Genomic DNA, 19544 nt, shown 5'->3' with positions numbered 1-19544 from the left:
CGAAGTTTCCTGGCATCAGTACTCCAACTCCAAGGACGTTATGACGTCACTTCTTTGCTCCGTTGACGCGTTTCGTCATCAAGACGTCTTCCTAGGGCCACCAGGAACCAGAGCTGATTTATCCTATTCTACTGGGTGACCATAATGTGCAAAACCATCACAGAGGGTCAACTATAAATGTAGACAAAGATCCTGATTACAACTGCAAAACATTGCATCAATGCCGGGCATCTTGTTGTGATGGGGCCTTAGATAATGTTACAAAATTAATGAAAATTAATGCTGAGTGAAAATACAGAAGTTTCCGCTGAAGTGAAAAGCATCCTTGTTCTGTACAAGTTCATATTTCCCGTGTTGTGGCTGAAATCTTTCTCTGGAATCAGAGCCCATCATCGGAGACGGGGAAATCGCATGGCCTGCCCTTGTCGTCGGAATGTACGAAGTTTCCTGGCATCAGTTCTCAAACTCCAAGGACGTGATGACGTCGGTGCTTTGCTCCGTCAACGCGTTTAATCATCAAGACGTCTTCCTAGGGCCACCAAGAACCAGAGCGGATGTATCCTATTCTACTGGGTGACCATAATGTGCAAAACCATCACAGAGGGTTGACTATAAATGTAGACAAAGATCCTGATTACAACTGCAAGACTTTGCAGACACTTCCCAAACCCTGCTAATGCCAGTGCATCAATGTCGGGCATCTTGTTGTGATGGGGCCTTAGATAAATTTTACAAAATTAAACATGAATTCTAAGTGAAAATACAGAAGTTTCCTCTGAAGTGAAAAGTATCCTTGTTCTGTACAAGTTCATATTTCCCGTGTTGTGGCTGAAATCTTTCTCTGGAATCAGAGCCCATCATCGGAGACGGGGGAATCGCATGGCCTGCCCTTGTCATCGGAATGTCCGAAGTTTCCTGGCATCAGTACTCCAACTCCAAGGACGTGATGATGTCAGTGCTTTGCTCCGTCAATGCGATTTGTAATCAAGACGTCTTCTTAGGGCCACCAGGAACCAGAGCTGATGTATCCTTTAAAAAATTAATTCTAAGTGAAATTACAGAAGCTTCCTCTGAAGTAAAAGGTATCCTTGTTCTGTACAATTTCATATTTCCCGTGTTGTGGCTGAAATCTTTCTCTGGAATCAGAGCCCATCATCGGAGACAGGGAAATCGCATGGCTTGCCCTTGTCATCGGAATGTCCGAAGTTTCCTGGCATTAGTACTCCAAGGACGTTATGATGTTAGTGCTTTGCTCCGTCGACGCGTTTCGTCATCAAGACGTCTTCCTAGTAACCAGAGCTAATGTACCCTATTCTACTAAGTGACCATAATGTGCAAAACCATTACAGAGGGTTGACTATAAATGTAGACAAAGATCCTGATTACAACTGCAAGACTTTGCATCAGTGCCGGGCATCTTGTTGTGATGGGGCTTTAGATAAATTTTACAAAACTAATGAAGAAATGAATGCTGAGTGAAAATACAGAAGTTTCCTCTGAAGTGAGAAGTATCCTTGTTCTGTACAAGTTCATATTTCCCGTGTTGCGGCTGAAATCTTTCTCTGGAATCAGAGCCCATCATCGGAGACAGGGAAATCGCATGGCCTGCCCTTGTCGTCGGAATGTCCGAAGCTTCCTGTCTTCGAAGCCATTAGGAAAATAGCGAATTCCTTCCTTTTTCCGATCGTTATTAAACAACAGGGCCGCGTTTGTTCTAATTATAGATGACCTTTGATTACACGTCTAGAAAGCGATTGTTTGCTGTGTTCTGGGGCTCGGGGGCCCGATCTATCTTTCATGCGCCTTATTCCTCGGCCTCGACGTTCTAAAATATTACAGTGTGCTTTTTGTGTGAAGGCGTGCACTTAGCCGAAAGATCGTGACTGCAACTTATTCATTTTGTGCCAGAGAGACACTTTGGCTTAATCCTCCCAAATTGCAGTTTCCACGGACGAACATGTTCAGCTTTATGACCAGCCGTATATTTTCTGTATTTGTCTTGGACGATGGTGAGACCCTCCTGCTCTCTTGGAGAGACTTGAAGCCGCGTGGTGTAAATGGCTGGCAGATGCTGCTGTTACAGAACTTATAGTTGCGTTATGAGAATGTTCTTTTATCCTCGTCATATCTCTTTGGGAGCCACTAATCTGACTCTCTGAAGATGCTCATAGGCCGGGGAGATCATCCCGCAAAGGAAAAGTATATCAGATTGTATATGAGCACATAGACGAAGCTATTCTTGCAGTGGTTGTCAACTAAAGAGCAGTGGATAAGTGGTTAGCACTTCCGCCTGGTAGCACTGGGGTCACTGGTTCGAATCCCAACCATGGCACCACCTGCCTGGAGTTTGCATGTTCTCCCTGTGCCTGCGTGGGTTTCCCCCGAGTACTCTGGTTTCCTCCCACACTCCAAAGACATGCCGGTAGCTGAATTGGCTCCTGCCTACATTGTCCCTAGTATGTGTATGTATGAATGTGAGTTAGGGACCTTAGATTGTACGCCCCCTTGAGGGTTAGGGACCTTAGATTGTACACCCCTTGAGGGTCAGGGACTGATGTGAATGTACAATATATACGTAAAGCTTTGAGTAACGAACCTGCAATAAATAATTATTGCAGTGTTTATCTTGAATATTTTTGTTATCGTATTAAATGTTGCATTTTGATTAGCTCCTAGAGCAGTGGTCTCCAAACTGCGACCCAGGGGCCGGATGCAGCCCTTTGCTTGCTTTTATCTGGCCCTTGGGGCACTATAACATCCACTGACACCAACAACTGGGCATGAGTCCTCCCATTGACACCAACAATTATTATTATTACTATTATTATTACTACGAGTTTATATAGCGCCAAAGGGTTTGCTCAGCGCTGTACAATAGGGGGGAACAATCGGGGATATGTCCTCCCACTGACAGCAATGAAGGGGCAGAATTCCTCCCAATGACACCCAACAATGGCGCACAATTCTTCCCAATAACACCAACTATTTGGCATATGTCCTCCCATTGACACCAATGAAGGGGCAAAATTCCTCTTAATGACACCAATGATGGGGTACTATTCCTATCACTGAGACCAACGATGGGGCATTGTTTATTCCCACTGAGACCAACGATGGGGCATTGTTTACTCCTACTGACACCAAGAATGGGGCATTGTTTACTCCCACTGACACCAAAGATGGGGCATTGTTTGCTCCCAATGACAACAGAGATGGGGCAATGTTTGCTCCCACTGACAACAAAGATGGGGCATTGTTTGCTCCCAATGACAACAAAGATGGGGCATTGTTTGCTCCCAATGACAACAGAGATGGGGCATTGTTTGCTCCCACTGACACCAACGATGGGGCATTGTTTGCTCCCAATGACAACAAAGATGGGGCATTGTTTGCTCCCACTGACACCAACTATGGGGCATTGTTTACTCCCACTGACACCAATTATGGGGCATTGTTTGCTCCCACTGACACCAATTATGGGGCATTGTTTGCTCCCACTGACACCAATTATGGGGCATTGTTTGCTCCCACTGACACCAAGGATTGGGCATTGTTTACTCCCACTGAAACCAATGATGGGGCATTGTTTACTCCCACTGACACCAATGATGGGGCATTGTTTTCGGCACTATTTTCAGCTGATACGTTTTGGCCGCCGATATATCTGTGCATCCCTAGTAAATTATTATTATTATTATACAGTATTTATATAGCGCTAAAAGGTTTGCTCAGCGCTGTACATTATAGTGGGGGACAGAACATGAGACAATACAGTAACAATACAATACACGAGGGGTTCGAGGGCCCTGCTTTTTCCAGCTTACAATTGTGGACACCGATACCTGGCTTTTTTGTGGCATTGGCACAGTGAAGGCCTCTTTCTGGCATCTTGACCACCAAAGTGAACACCGATACCTGGCTTTTTTGTGGCCTCTTTCTGGCATCTTGGCCACCGAAGTGGACATCGATACCGGGATTTTTTGTGGCATTGGCTCAGTGAAGGCCTCTTTCTGGCATCTTGACCACCGAAGTGGACGTCGATACCGGGATTTTTTGTGGCATTGGCTCAGTGAAGGACTCTTTCTAGCATTTTGACCACCGAAGTGGACATCGATACCGGGATTTTTTGTGGCATTGGCTCAGTGAAGGCCTCTTTCTGGCATCTTGACCAACGAAGTGGACATCGAAACCTGGCTTTTTTGTGGCCTCTTTCTGGCATCTTGATTACCAAAGTGGACACCGATACCGGGCATTGGCTCAGTGAAGGCCTCTTTCTGGTATCTTGACCACCGAAGTGGACATCACTACCGGGCTTTTTTGTGGCATTGGTGCAGTGAAGACCTCTTTCTGGCATCTTGACCACCGAAGTAGACATCGATACTCTGCTTTTTTGTGGCAACGGCTCAGTGAAGGCCTCTTTCTGGCATCTTGACCACTAAAGTGGACACTGCTACTCCAGTGATCTGCACTTGTTTCTGGGTCCTGTGCTGAGCGGCCGTTCTGATGCAATGTTAGCTCAGGAGGTCGGCCGTTTGACATGGGCACCGTTCAAAAAGTGATTTGCTTTTTCTAAATGAACGCAAAGTGTTCTCTGATTAGACAAGGTGGAGAGGCCGGCTGGTGATGTCACATGGATCAGATGCCTGTATTTATCATCTCTTGGCCACCCATGTGAAAGGAGCCTACCAGTGGTCATGTGACGGAATGTAGGCATTTATTACTTTGAAATGAACCTACGGCCAGGCTATGGACATTCAGGTGTTTAGGTTTATGTACAAATAGTAAATGATCTTTAAGGCCTCCTCCACACAGCATTGATGTTTGAGCACCAGCATTTCTGGATGTAATTTCAGACGTTTGTTTTGTGCATATTCGCGCTCACGCGTACAATACACCCCTATGCAGAAACCATTAGTATGCTCATATGCACATTTTTTTTTGTTTTTTTTTACTCAAGAATACAGGCACACTGTAAACAATGGGCTGCACGGGGGCACCCGAGTAGGTGCGCTTCCGAGCCATGGCTCTGTGTGTCCATTGGCACCACCGGGGCTCGGCCCACCCCCTCCAGAGTCATAGAATGTTTGAAGGTAAAAAAGCCTTGAGACTTTAGAACCACTTTAAAGTGATTGATCTTTAACCTCTTTGCACCGGCCACACGCAAATGTGCAGCCTCCCAGCGTCTGGGCCTTGACGCTGAGCGGCCGCACATTTGCATGCAATTAAGACAAACATATGTGCTGAGAGCGCGTGCCCTGCGCACTCCCAGCACACATGTCCGGTGCTCACGGAAAGGTCCCGATCTCCTCTTTCGATCGGGACCTCTCCCGATCATGTGACTGCCGTGACGGTGAATCACAGTGGCCACATGACCCTAAAACCCCGCCCGCCTCCTGGCTTCTGAAACCCTTAAAGGGCCGGGAGGTGCCAAGGGGTTAAAACAAGCCTTCACTGACTCCTGAAGCTCCAGTTAGGCCTCTTTCACAGGGACATTCCGTCTGTCTGTTTTTCATCTGTCCGTTTATGGATGAAAAACGGACCCCCATGTATTTCTATGGACTTGTGGATGTAAACGGATGAACATCTTTTTACATCCGTTAATGTCCACATCCGTTATTTTTTGAACGGAAGAAATCCATATTTTTCTTCGGCAAAAAACCTAGAAAAATGGATGTCAATGGATGTAAACAGACCAAAAAGGATGTAAATAGATCTAAACGGATGTAAACGGGTCTAAATGGCTGAAAAACACATATAAACCAATGTAAACGGATGAAAAACAGATTAAAAAAAGGATGAAAAAATGAATGTAAACGGATGAAAAAACTAATGTAAATGAATGAAAAAAATGGATGTAAACTCATCTGGTTTTTCTTGGAGAAAATGTGACTAAACTGAAGAAAAAAAAAAAACGAACGCCCGTGTGAAAGGACCCTAAGGCTGGCCATACACTATACCATTTTCTTACAGATTTCTGACCAATATCTGCCCTATTTACTTTAGATTTACCTTCCACTATGTAGTGCAAGGGACCGCCTAATTAGATACAATTGAAAGTGTTGTTTAGGTTGGACCTCGTATTATATGGTTTTTGGTAAATCTAAAGTCAAAATCTCAGGAAAATTGTATAATGTATGGCCAGCCTAAAGCGGGCCATAGACGGGTCGAAAACCGGCCGTTTAAAAAAAAAACAAAACGTAAAATCGGTCGTTCGATTAGCCGACGTTACCACGAACGGTAAAAAAAATCGTCAGATTTTCGTCCCGTCTACGGCCGGCATTTAACCCCATAATTACTTCTGTCCCTGCAGAGAGCTCCGCTATTATATTTTACATGAAAAAGTCTTGCGGTTGCAGCAATGTATCCATTTGTATCCATTTCGGATACAGATGTTTTTATTCGGATACAATTGGACACATTGTTGCAACCACAAGACTTTTTCATGTAAAATATAATAGCGGAGCTCTCTGCAGGGACAGAAGTAATTATGGGGTTAAATGCCGGCCGTAGACGGGACGAAAATCGGCCGATTTTTTTACCGTTGGTGGTAACGTCGGACTGGAAATTTTCTTCTTTTTCTTCTTCTTTTTACTTCTTCTTCTCCCCCTCCTCCTCCCCCTCCTCCTCCCCCTCCCCCTCCCCCTCGTATTCCTCCTCCCCCTTGTCTTCCTCCTATCCCTCGTCCTCCTCCCCCCCCTCCTCCTTTTTCTTATTCTTTTTCTTCTTCTTGCAGGTCATGGCTCATGCGCAGATTTTTTTACGTTAAAACGATCGGCCGATTTGCCCATCATTGCCGGGAAAATCGGCCGATCGTCAAAATCGGCCGCAAATTTTCCAACATGCCCGATTAAAAAAAATGTGCAAAAAACCCGAAAAGGGCCGACCAATTAACCCACTAACGGTGCGAAAATCGGTTGATTTTCGTCCCGTCTATGGCCTGCATTACTGTGTGGAAATTTGTCTTCCAAGTTGTGTCTGTTTTGACCTTTCTTTTTTTTTTCCCCCTTTGCTTTTCTTGTGCAGGTTCTAGACCCAGAGCAGAACCACAACTTCACAGATCACTATCTGAACGTGCCCTTTGACCTTTCCCAGGTCATCTTCATTGCCACTGCTAATACAACCGCCACCATTCCACCTGCCCTCCTGGATCGCATGGAAGTTCTTGAGGTTCCTGGTAAGCACAGATAATAAAGTAGATGTGTCATTTGTCAGACAACGGAATGCCTTGCAGGAGAAGTGTCTAGCTTGGTGGGACCATGTGCTGAGGAGAGGCTTGACGTATCCTGCAACAGGATTGCTTGATGGCAATCTCCTCTACAAAGCAAAACGTCATCCACCATAATAAGAACTTTATCCCAGATAACCGGCAGGCTGCAAGTTCTTTAGACTTCTACGAAGGTCCGCAATAGAAAATAGGACCTGTTCATACACACGGACGAATCGGCGCTGTATGCCTTCTAATGGTCTGACTTTATTTCTCTTCTGTTGCTGAAGGATGTTGTTTTGTACTGCAGGAACATGTCAGAAGGGAGTAGACTTCATAGGAAAGGGTGGGGCCCTTCTATATCCTTTGATCAGCACATTGATGAAATGATAATCCGGCAACATGTTGGAACTGCAGGACAATGTCATTTTGTTATGGAAGTTCTTGGCCCATGTAAAGTCATCTGACCCTTCCTCCATGTCCCTTGTTCTAGGGATGCCTTCTGCAAAGCTCACGTCCTTGACCATAAAGACGCTTTCACAGCAGGATTGACATTTCAGATTTTTAAGTCGCATACAGAGGCCTAAACATTAACATTGTAATGTAACTTCATTTTAACTACATTAACCATTGGCCGCCCGGCGGCTTCAAATGTGTTCCTGCATTCCGGGTGCACGCCATTTGGCGTGCTCCCGCACATGCGCAGTTTGCGCTAATGCAGAGCGGCGCAGCAGCGCGATCTGTCACCGGCCGTGTACCTCGGGCACGGCCGATGACAAATCCGAGTACCGGCTCCCGTTGCTGGTACCATGTGACCTGCTGTGACCAATCACAGCAGGTCACATTACAGTTGTATACAATGGATGGCTTCATTCATGCCATCCATTGTATACTAGTGCCTAGCTGTGAATGGTCACAGCAGGTCACATGCACATGTCATGTGATTAGCTGTGACCAAATCACAGCTAAGCACAAAAAAAAAAAAAAGCTGAATGAATCGATTTCATTCAGGTAAATGCTTGCTTATAGCAAAGTAAATCTTTGCTATAAGCAAATTGTGTAAAAAAAAAAAAAAAATACTGATCACTTCCCCAAAGTAGTACAATGTTACTATGGTAACATTGTACTACTTTGGTCATAGTAAAATATGAAAAAAAAATCTTAAAAAAAATAAAAAAAAATGTAATAAAAAATTAAAAATAATAAAAAAATTAAAAAAAAATTAAAAAATATATATATTTTTTTTTTTTCATACTGTCACCAGTCAGTGTCCCTGTTCACCGCCATGCCAGTTATATGATGACGCTGTACTGTACTGGTGACAGTATGTAAAAAAAAAAAATAGCGAAAATAATTTTTTTAATTTTTTCATTTTCCGAAAAATTATGACAAAAAAAATACAACTTCAAAAAACTCGCCATGCCTCTTATGAAGTACGTCGGACTGTCTACTCTGCAAAAAGGGGTAATTTGGGGATATCTGTACTATTCTGACATTTGGGGGATATCTGTACTATTCTGACATTCTTGGACCTCAAGAAATTAGATTGGCTGTCAGTACTTCAGGACTGATCAATATTCAGACATATACCATAGTTTGTGAACTCTATAACTTTCCTACAAACTAAATAATACATCCTAATTTGGGTTATTTTCACCAAAGACATGTAGCAGAATACATCTCGGCCTAAATTTATGAAGAACAATTATTTATTTGTAAACTTTTATAACAGAAACAAAGAAAAATGTTTTTTTTTCAAAATTTTTGGTCTTTTTTTGTTAATTTAGCAAAAAATAAAAACCCCAGCGGTGATTAAATACCACCAAAAGAAAGCTCTAGTTGTGTGAAGAAAATGATAAAATTTTAGTTTGGGTACAATGTTGTATGTCCGCGCAATTGTCATTCAAAGTGTGAGAGCGCTGAAACCTGAAAAATGGCCTGGGCGGGAAGGGGTAAAATTGCCCGGTATTGAAACGGTTAAACTCCAGGAGTGAAACGTGGCCAAAAAATAGACAACTTTAAGGGTTGGTTGGTAATTTAAAGAATAGGCTAATTCAGTGATTGTCAACAATATATATATACAGTGAAGGAAATAAGTATTTGCTCCTTTTCTTCATCTGTGCAGCTTTAGAGTCACGCATGTGGCCGTATACCCAGGGGTAAATGACACGCCTCCTCCCTCCCACCTCCTCCATGTCCTATTGCTGTGCGGTCTGTTAAATATATACATGCTATATTACATATATGTGTTCCTACTCACACATCCTCCAGAACATTTGTTTTGTATAGACTGCAAAACTCCTGGTTGATCCTGCCGTTCACTGTCCCTCCCTCCTTGTCTGTGTCCCCGCTGCAGATTGATTAGACCAGCTGTTGACATCTACTGAGCATGCTCCAGTTTTAGTTCTCTTCTAAGCTGTTCATTTGCTCCTTTTTTTAATCTGTGCAGCTATAGAGTCACGCATGTGGGCGTATACCCAGTGGTAAATGACACGCCTCCTCCATGTCCTCCTATTGCTATGTGGTCTGCTAAGTGTTTCCTTACAGTATACACACACAGTATCTCCCAGAAGTGAGTCCACCCCTCATATTTTTGTAAATCTTTGATTCTACCTTTTCATGTGACAACACTGAAGAAATGACACTTTGATACAATGTCAGTGTACAGCTTGTATAACATGTAAATTTGCTGTATGCTCAAAATAACTCAACACACCGCCATTAATGTCTAAACCGCTGGCAACAAAATTAGTCCACCCCTAAGTGACAAGGTCCAAATTGGGCCCAATTAGCCATTTCCCCTCCCCGGTATCATGTGACTCGTTGGTGTTACAAGGTCTCGGGTGTGAATGGGGAGCAGGTGGGTTACATTTGGTGTTATCGCTCTCACTCTCTCATACTGGTCACTGGAAGTTCAACATGGCACCTCATGGCAAAGAACTCTGGTTCTTTGTGACATGGCAAAGAACAGAAGAATTGTTGCTCTACATAAAGATGGCCTAGGCTATAAGAAGATTGCCAAGACCCTGAAACTGGGCTGCAGCACGATGGCCAAGACCATACAGCGGTTTAACAGGACAGGTTCCACTCAGAACAGGCCTCGCCATGGTCGTCCAAAGGAGTTGAGTGCACGTGCTCAGTGTCATATCCAGAGGGTGTCTTTGGGAAATAGACGTATGAGTGCTGCCAGCATTGCTGCAGAGGTTGAAGGGGTGGGGGGTCAGCCTGTCAGTGCTCAGACCATACGCCGCACACTGCATCAAATTGGTGTGCATGGCTGTCATCCCAGAAGGAAGCCTCTTCTAAAGATGATGACCAAGAAAGCCCACAAACAGTTTGCTGAAGACAAGTAGACTAAGGACATGGAGTACTGGAACCATGTTCTGTGGTCTGATGACACCAAGATCAGCTGATTTGGTTCAGATGGTGTCAAGCATGTGTGGTGGCAACCAGGTGAGGAGTACAAAGACAAGTGTGTCTTGCCTACAGTCAAGCATGGTGGTGGGGGGTGTCATGGTCTGGGGCTACATGAGTGCTGCTGGCGCTGGGGAGCTACAGTTCATTGAGGGAACCATGAATGCTAACATGTACTGTGACATACTGAAACAGAGCATGATCCCCTCCCTTCAGAGCTTGGGCCGCAGGGCAGTATTCCAACCTAACGACCCCAAACCCACCTCCAAGACCACCACTGCCTTGCTAAAGAAGCTGAGGGTAACGGTGATCGACTGGCCAAGCATGTCTCCAGACCTAAACCCTATTGAGCATCTGTGGGGCCTCCTCAAACCGAAGGTGAAGGAGCGCAAGGTCTCCAACATCCACCAGCTCCGTGATGTCATCATGGAGGAGTGGAAGAGGACTCCAGTGGAAACCTGTGAAGCTCTGGTGAACTCCATGCCCAAGAGGGTTAAGGCAGTGCTGGAAAATAATGGCGGCCACACAAAATATTGCCACTTTGGGCCCAATTTGGACCTTGTCACTTAGGGGTGGACTCACTTTTATTGCCAGCTGTTTAGACATTAATGGCGGTGTGTTGAGTTATTCTGAGGGGACAGCAAATTTCCATGTTATACAAGCTGTACACTGACTACGTCACATTGTAGCAAAGTGTCATTTCTTCAGTGTTGTCACATGAAAAGATAGAATCAAATATTTACACAACTGTGAGGGGTGGACTCACTTCTGGAAGATACTGTGTGTGTGCACATATATATACACTAATAATTATAAAAAATAGATATTTTTATGATTAGCAAACATTCATAAAATTATTTGGTAATAAAATAAATCAGGGCAGCACAGTGGCTAAATGGTTAGCACTTCCACCTGGCAGCACTGTGGTCATTGGTTCAAATCGCAGCCAAGACTCCACCTTGCCATTAGATGACTCCTGTGTCTCTTGGCTGCACAGATTTATAAATATGGACAGACTGTGTTATCATTGTCTCCATTCAGGATACACTCAGGAAGAGAAGATTGAGATCGCACACAGACATCTCATTGCTAAACAACTGGCACAGCATGGACTGACCCCTCAGCAAATACAGATTCCACCTGAAACAACTCTGGAAATTATCACCAGGTAAGCACTCTTATGGAGAGCGTAGGAAGATCATTTGTGTTGCCTGTAACAACCATTGATTCTTATTGGTTATCTTGTTAGCAAATCAGACTTTAAAGAGACCCGGTTACATTGCCCGTTGACCGCAATGTAACAGGGTCTGTGAAAGCCCATCTCCTGACTAGTGTATACTTGCCTCTCTAGTGCTCCCCTGCCACCACGCTATCTTCCATTGCAACATCACCAAAATGCTCAATATTGACTATCTCAGAGGGAGCTGTGACCTCCATCATTCCCTACAATGGTGCCATATCTCAGAGGGAGCTGTGACCTCCATCATTCCCTACAATGGTGCCATATCTCAGAGGGAGCTGTGACCTCCGTCATTCCCTACAATAGTGTCCTATCTCTGAGCTGTGACCTCCATCATTCCCTACAATGGTGCCATATCTCAGAGGGAGCTGTGACCTCCATCATTCCCTACAATGGTGCCATATATCAGGGAGAGCTGTGACCTCCATCATTCCCTACAATAGTGCCATATCTCAGAGGGAGCTGTGACCTCCATCATTCCCTACAATGGTGCCATATCTCAGAGGGAGCTGTGACCTCCATCATTCCCTACAATGGTGCCATATCTCAGAGGGAGCTGTGACCACTGTCATTCCCTACAATAGTGACCTATCTCTGAGCTGTGACCTTCATCTTTCCCTACAGTGGTGCCATATCTTCGAGGGAGCTGTGATCTCTGTCATTCCCTACAATAGTGTCTTATCTCAGAGGGAGCTGTGACCTCCATCATTCCCTACAATGGTGTCATATATCAGTGAGAGCTGTGACCTCCATCATTCCCTACAATGGTGTCATATCTCAGAGGGAGCTGTGACCTCCATCATTCCCTACAATGGTGTCATATCTCAGAGGTAGCTGTGACCTCCGTCATTCCCTACAATGGTGTCATCTCAGAGGGAGCTGTGACCTCCATCATTCCCTACAATGGTGTCATATCTTAGAGGGAACTGTGATCTCCGTCATTCTTTAAAATAGTGCTCTGGCCTAGTAGTTGGCCCCTAGGCCCGAGCACTGCAGCATGGAATTATGTATCTTAGTATTCTATCTCAGAGGGAGCTGTGACCTCCATTATTCCGTGCAATAGTGCTCTGGCCTAGCAATTGGCCGCTTGGCCCAAGCACTGCATCAATGGAGGCCACATACCCAGAAGCCATTTTTGATTTTCAGCAACCAGCACATGCCCACAGAAGAGGGAGTGAAAGGAGAGTGCTTGCCAAAGTAGCATAAAGTATTTAGGTGATGGCCTTTACATGGACCCTGGCACTTTCTTCTAAATGGGCAGGGTGACTGGGTCACAGCTCCCTCCAAGATATGACAGTAAGATGCATGATCCCATGATGCAGTGGTTGGGCCTAGGGGCCAACTGCTAGGCCAGGGCACTATTGTAAAGAATGATGGAGGACACAGCTCCTTCTGAGATATGTCTCCATTGTAGGGAATGATGGAGGACACAGCTCCTTCCGAGATATGACATCATTGTAGGGAATTATGGAGGTCACAGCTCTCACTGAGATATGACACCATTGTAGGGAATGATGGAGGTCACAACTCTCACTTAGATATGACACCATTGTAGGGAATGATGGAGGTCACAGCTCTCACTGAGATATGACACCATTGTAGGGAATGATGGAGGTCACAGCTCCCTCTGAGATATGACACCATTCTAGTGAATGATGGAGGTCACAACTCTCACTTAGATATGACACCATTGTAGGGAATGATGGAGGTCACAACTCTCACTTAGATATGACACCATTGTAGGGAATGATGGAGGTCACAGCTCTCACTGAGATATGACACCATTGTAGGGAATGATGGAGGTCACAGCTCCCTCTGAGATATGACACCATTGTAGGGAATGATGGAGGTCACAGCTCCCTCTGAGATATGACACCATTGTAGGGAATGATGGAGGTCACAGCTCCCTCTGAGATATGACACCATTATAGTGAATGATGGAGGTCACAGCTCTCACTGTGATAGGACACCATTGTAGGGATTGATGGAGGTCACAGCTCCCTCTGAGATTTGACACCATTGTAGGGAATGATGGAGGTCACAGCTCTCACTGTGATATGACAGCATTGTAGGGAATGATGGAGGTCACAGCTCCCTCTGAGATATAACACCATTGTAGGGAATGATGGAGGTCACAGCTCCCTCTGAGATTTGACACCATTGAAGGGAATGATGGAGGACACAGCTCTCACTGAGATAGGACACCATTGTAGGGAATGATGGAGGTCACAGCTCCCACTGAGACATGACACCATTGTAGGGAATGATGGAGGTCACAGCTCTCACTGAGATAGGACACCATTGTAGGGATGGTGAAGGTCACAGCTCCCTCTGAGATTTGACACCATTGTAGGGAATGATTGAGGTCACAGCTCTCACTGTGATATGACACCATTGTAGGGAATGATGGAGGTCACAGCTCCCTCTGAGATATGACACCATTGTAGGGAATGACGAAGGTGACCGGGCCCCTTTTAAAGATGCACTCCAGTCACAGGGCCTAGCTTCTGTTTTTCATGCAATCATAGTGGCATTGCAGCAAGTTACACCACAGCTATCAAACTCCCTGTTTCTAGTAATCTGGTGCTCGGAGAACACCATTTGATGGGCCTCCTGACTCTGTAGTCCACGTATTCCCAGTCTTGTCTACTGTAGATTCCTATCTTCTTTTTTTTTTTTCTCAAAATCCTGTAACTTTAGTCTGCAGACTGATTCCACTTATTGCCAGGAATTGGCACAAAAGCGTTTTCTAAAGGCAACCCATGGTGTTATCCTCTGTCAGGTACACGCGTGAAGCGGGGGTCCGGTCACTGGACAGGAAGCTGGGAGCCATTTGCAGAGCGGTTGCAGTAAAAGTTGCTGAAGGACTACACAGAGAAGCCAAGCCGGATGCCACAGAGACGGCCAATGTCGAAGGTTAGTAGTGTTACAATATCATTTTTTTAGATTTATATCTGAACTGAAGGCAGCAGGATTTCTTGGATAGAGTAAGAGCTCATGTACACTGCAGCTGATAAACTCACGTTTAGGAGCTGTTCAGCGTTTTTTTCAGCAGCCCCTGAACTCTCCCTAATGTTTTCCTATGTGTCCATGTACACCTCGTCGTTTACAGTCATTTTTTTTTAATGCAGAAAACTTGAGTTCAGCAGACGATTTTATCAGCGTTTCAAACGCAAAATGCTTGCAAACGCGTCAAATCGCGTTTATAAGTGTTTGCATTTGAAATTTTTTTTTTTAACTCTGCCAGTTCCCGATGCTGTCCAGAGCCTTTTTTCATCATGAAAAATGCATGCAAAGTGTTTACAAGGTACTCAGATGGACAAAACACTGAACACAGGATGTTCCTATAATGACCAATTCACACCTCAGACCTCTCCCACCCTTGGAAACAAAAGATATGTTAATGACCATTCACACCTCAGACCTCTCCCACCCTTGGAAACAAAAGATATGTTAATGACCATTCACACCTCCAATTCCTCATGAAGACCCCCTGCCAGGTGACCTTAATGACTCCCTCCACCAGACACCTTTCCCACCCTTGGAAACCAAAGAAATGTTAATGAGCAACTCACACCTAAAATAATCTCAACACATACTGCTGTCTCTGCTTCTACTCTCTGTATTTCTCTGAAATAGTTAATAATTTACCACTTTTCAGTGCATTCTGGGCATTTGGGAGGTTCTCCTGTGCTTAGCTTTAAAAAACGCTTCTAAACGCACATAAATGTGGTATGCAAACGCGGCTAAACAGACATTTTTTAACCTACGTTTTCCAGCCATCAGTTTCCATCATACAGAAGTATCCCGTGTACATGGGGCATAAGAGAGGGCCATGATCCCCTGTAAGGAAATTTGTCTGGTTTTTTGTGGGTTTTTTTCACTCTTTGTGTCCCATTGGAGAGATTTCCCTTCATTTCATGCCCCATATCCAAAACAGGAAGTGAGAGCAAATCTTTCCAATGTGAGGGAAATGCCTGGTAGTCACCTGGGTCACCAGAACTAGTGTTTTTATGGAAAGACCTCTTCTCTATTCCTGTTCTGATGGCCTCTCAAAATTTGTGATTTGCTTTCCCTTGCAGTGATAACGGTCGTAAGGATGACCGTAACCGGGACACAGGCAGCAATGGAAACCTGACAGGTGTTCTAATTGTGGGGGGCACCGATTTTTGTGTTGCCTAGGGCAGTACAAAACCTAAATATACTGCTGAGTAAATCTAAAGGAAATTGGGTAGAAAACTGTATAGCCGAAGTATAATAGACTTTCTATTACTCTTCATCCCAGCAATATCGGCTCATTAAACATGAGGCCTACAGTTTGCAAACACTCCATGCAGACATTGAGTTCAATTGTTAACACTCCATGCAGACATTGAGTTCAAGGCAAACACCGGGCTCCTCCAGCATTGAGCTCTTGGCGCAAAATTCAGCCCACCTAATCATTTTAGGTTTCAGGTGCCGTTTCTCCGACAATATCAGGTGCATTAACAGATTTACGGCAGCTATTTCCTGTTTGGCGCGGCAGGGAGAATAGCCTGTGTGTTCAGGGCCCGCCATTCATATAGTAACCTGCGGTTCCCCAGCAGTAGCACGAGGAATTACTCTCGACTCTCCAGATATTTGTACAGCGTTTCCAGCGTCCCGGGCCTCACATGTGAGTTATCACCTCTCACCTTGCAAACAGCTGCGCACCTGCTAGAGCGGCTAATAACCGTTCTCATACAATCGCCGAACATGACCAAGATGTTGTTTTTTTTTTAGGGGGGGGGGTTTAGCGGGTTTATAAAGAGCCTGCACTCTCCTCTCTGTTTGCCTGCAGAATCATTTTTTTACTACCAGGAAAAGGCTTCTGTAATAGCTTTATAAATCCACTACTCAGCGCCGATTGCTGTAACAGAGGCCAGCCAACTCGCAGCACCTTTATTACATATTAATCGCTCATAGGAAATGAAGTGCGGAGCTCTCCAAGAGGCAGGAACAGAGCCATCCGAAATCGTGGTATTTGTACTAATGGGGTTTGTGAAGGAAGCCGTGTCTAGCCGGGCCGGGTCCCCGCAGCCTTCCTGCACCTGTGGAGGTGGACTTCAATAAACCTCTTTGACACCTATATGAAGGAGAACATTACTCTTTTTCTTTTATTTTCTTTTTTTTTTCTTTTCTTTTTTTTTTTTTAGCTCTATGTTTTTAGAATCAGATGAGAATGTAATAAATATGTACGTTATCTTAGTAACACATTTCTGTGTAGAGTTTGTGATTCTATTTCATACCCATCATTACTAGTGGCGCACCGAAATGAAAATTCTGGTGCTGAAACCGATACTGAAATTTCAGAATACATGTGGCTGAAAACTGAACTGAAATGTGAGGGTGGGGAGGCTCCATTTTTTTTTTCTACTGTCATGTATATGTTATTTTTGTTTATTTTTTTTTTTCTACTGTCATATATATGACCGAAATGTGAAGGTGGGGAGGCTCCAATTTTTTATTTTTTTTCTACTGTCATGTATATTTTATTTTTGTTTATTTTTTTCTATTGTCATGTATATGTTATTTTTGTTTATTATTTTTTTTCTACTGTCATATATATGACCGAAATGTGAAGGTGGGGAGGCTCCAATTTTTTATTTTTTTTCTACTGTCATGTATATTTTATTTTTGTTTATTTTTTTCTACTGTCATGTATATTTTATTTTTGTTTATTTTTTTCTACTGTCATGTATATTTTATATTTGTTTATTTTTTTCTACTGTCATATATATGACCGAAATGTGAAGGTGAGGAGACTCCAATTTTTTATTTTTTTTTCTACAGTCATGTACGGTTTTATTTATTTTTTTTTTTTTTTTCTAATGTCATGTATATATTTTTTTTTTTTTTTTTAACTTATGATTTTATTGCTATCACATAGGGGACCAATAGTCCCCTATGTGATAGCATATGAGTGACAGGTCTTCTTTGTAGGGGGTGGGGGGCAGTGTGTGCAAGGAGGGGGCAGGAGAGGGGCAGTGTATACAGAGAGGGAGCGGTGTATACAGAGAGGGAGCGGTGTATACAGCGAGGGAGCGGTGTATACAGCGAGGGAGCGGTGTATACAGGGAGGGAGCGGTGTATACAGGGAGGGAGCGGTGTATACAGAGAGGGAGCGGTGTATACAGGGAGGGAGCGGTGTATACAGCGAGGGAGCGGTGTATACAGGGAGGGAGCGGTGTATACAGAGAGGGAGCGGTGTATACAGCGAGGGAGCGGTGTATACAGGGAGGGAGCGGTGTATACAGAGAGGGAGCGGTGTATAGAGGGAGGGAGCGGTGTATACAGAGAGGGAGCGGTGTATACAGAGAGGGAGCGGTGTATACAGGGAGGGAGCGGTGTATACAGGGAGGGAGCGGTGTATACAGAGAGGGAGCGGTGTATACAGAGAGGGAGCGGTGTATACAGAGAGGGAGCGGTGTATACAGGGAGGGAGCGGTGTATACAGGGAGGGAGCGGTGTATACAGCGAGGGAGCGGTGTATACAGAGAGGGAGCGGTGTATACAGCGAGGGAGCGGTGTATACAGAGAGGGAGCGGTGTATACAGGGAGGGAGCGGTGTATACAGGGAGGGAGCGGTGTATACAGCGAGGGAGCGGTGTATACAGCGAGGGAGCGGTGTATACAGAGAGGGAGCGGTGTATACAGTGAGGGAGCGGTGTATACAGTGAGGGAGCGGTGTATACAGAGAGGGAGCGGTGTATACAGCGAGGGAGCGGTGTATACAGGGAGGGAGCGGTGTATACAGGGAGGGAGCGGTGTATACAGGGAGGGAGCGGTGTATACAGCGAGGGAGCGGTGTATACAGCGAGGGAGCGGTGTATACAGAGAGGGAGCGGTGTATACAGTGAGGGAGCGGTGTATACAGTGAGGGAGCGGTGTATACAGTGAGGGAGCGGTGTATACAGAGAGGCTCCCTCACTGACTGTCACTATAGGTCAGTGCCGGTTTTTAAATGCAATTGCTGGGTTTTTTTTTTTTCTTCACTATAGCTCACAGAATTAGCCGTCACTTTCCCCAGAGCTAAAGGAAACTTTGTTTCTTTTAACTCGGGAAAATATACTAAAAGGAAACTTTGTTTCTTTTAGCTCCGGGGGAAAGTGACAGGTAATTCTGTGAGCTATAGCGAAGAAAAAAAAAAAGAAAATGTGGGAAAACACCGCAAAACGTTTACAAAGCCAAAAACAGTAGCTGTAACAACGTCAAGTTTGCATGAGGACTTTTGATTAAAAAAAAGCTACAAAATGCAAACGCGGAAAAACATGGGAAAATGCCGCTAAATGCTAATGCAAAAAACGAAAAAAGCTGAAAAACTCACGTTTTTAACGTGACTTTACAAAGCCAAAAACAGTAGCTGTAACAACGTCAAGTGTGCATGTGAACTTTTGATTTAAAAAAAAAAAAAAACACTACAAAATGCAAACGCGGAAAAACGTGGGAAAATGCCGCTAAACGCTAATGCAAAACACTAAAAAAGCTGAAAAACTCACGTTTTTAACGTGACTTTACAAAGCCAAAATTTTACAACAGCTGTAAAAACGTCAAGTGCGCATGAGGACTTTTGGTAAAAAAAAAGCTACAAAATGGAAATGTGGATAAACGTGGGAAAATCCTGTTGAACGCTAATGCAAAAACGCTAAAAAAACCTCAAGTTTTTAA

At 44.4% G+C, this 19544-nt stretch overlaps 1 protein-coding gene across 1 annotated transcript in view; it reads left to right on the top strand.

Moving 5' to 3' along the window:
- Positions 1-19544, top strand: part of LONP2 (lon peptidase 2, peroxisomal) — a 153578-nt gene that overhangs the window by 76812 nt on the left and 57222 nt on the right. The window contains exons 9-11 of the mRNA XM_089662888.1: positions 7024-7174; positions 11660-11786; positions 14641-14774. Of these exons, the coding sequence (XP_089519014.1) occupies positions 7024-7174; positions 11660-11786; positions 14641-14774 (412 nt within the window). The remainder of the gene's footprint in view (positions 1-7023; positions 7175-11659; positions 11787-14640; positions 14775-19544) is intronic.

This window comes from Staurois parvus, unplaced genomic scaffold (genome assembly GCF_062004578.1).
Source record: "Staurois parvus isolate SC_StPar_1 unplaced genomic scaffold, SC_StPar_1.0 ptg001581l, whole genome shotgun sequence".
NCBI lineage: Eukaryota > Metazoa > Chordata > Amphibia > Anura > Ranidae > Staurois > Staurois parvus.
The sequence above is the reverse complement of the archived record's forward strand: the minus strand, read 5'-3'. Positions and strand labels throughout refer to the sequence as shown.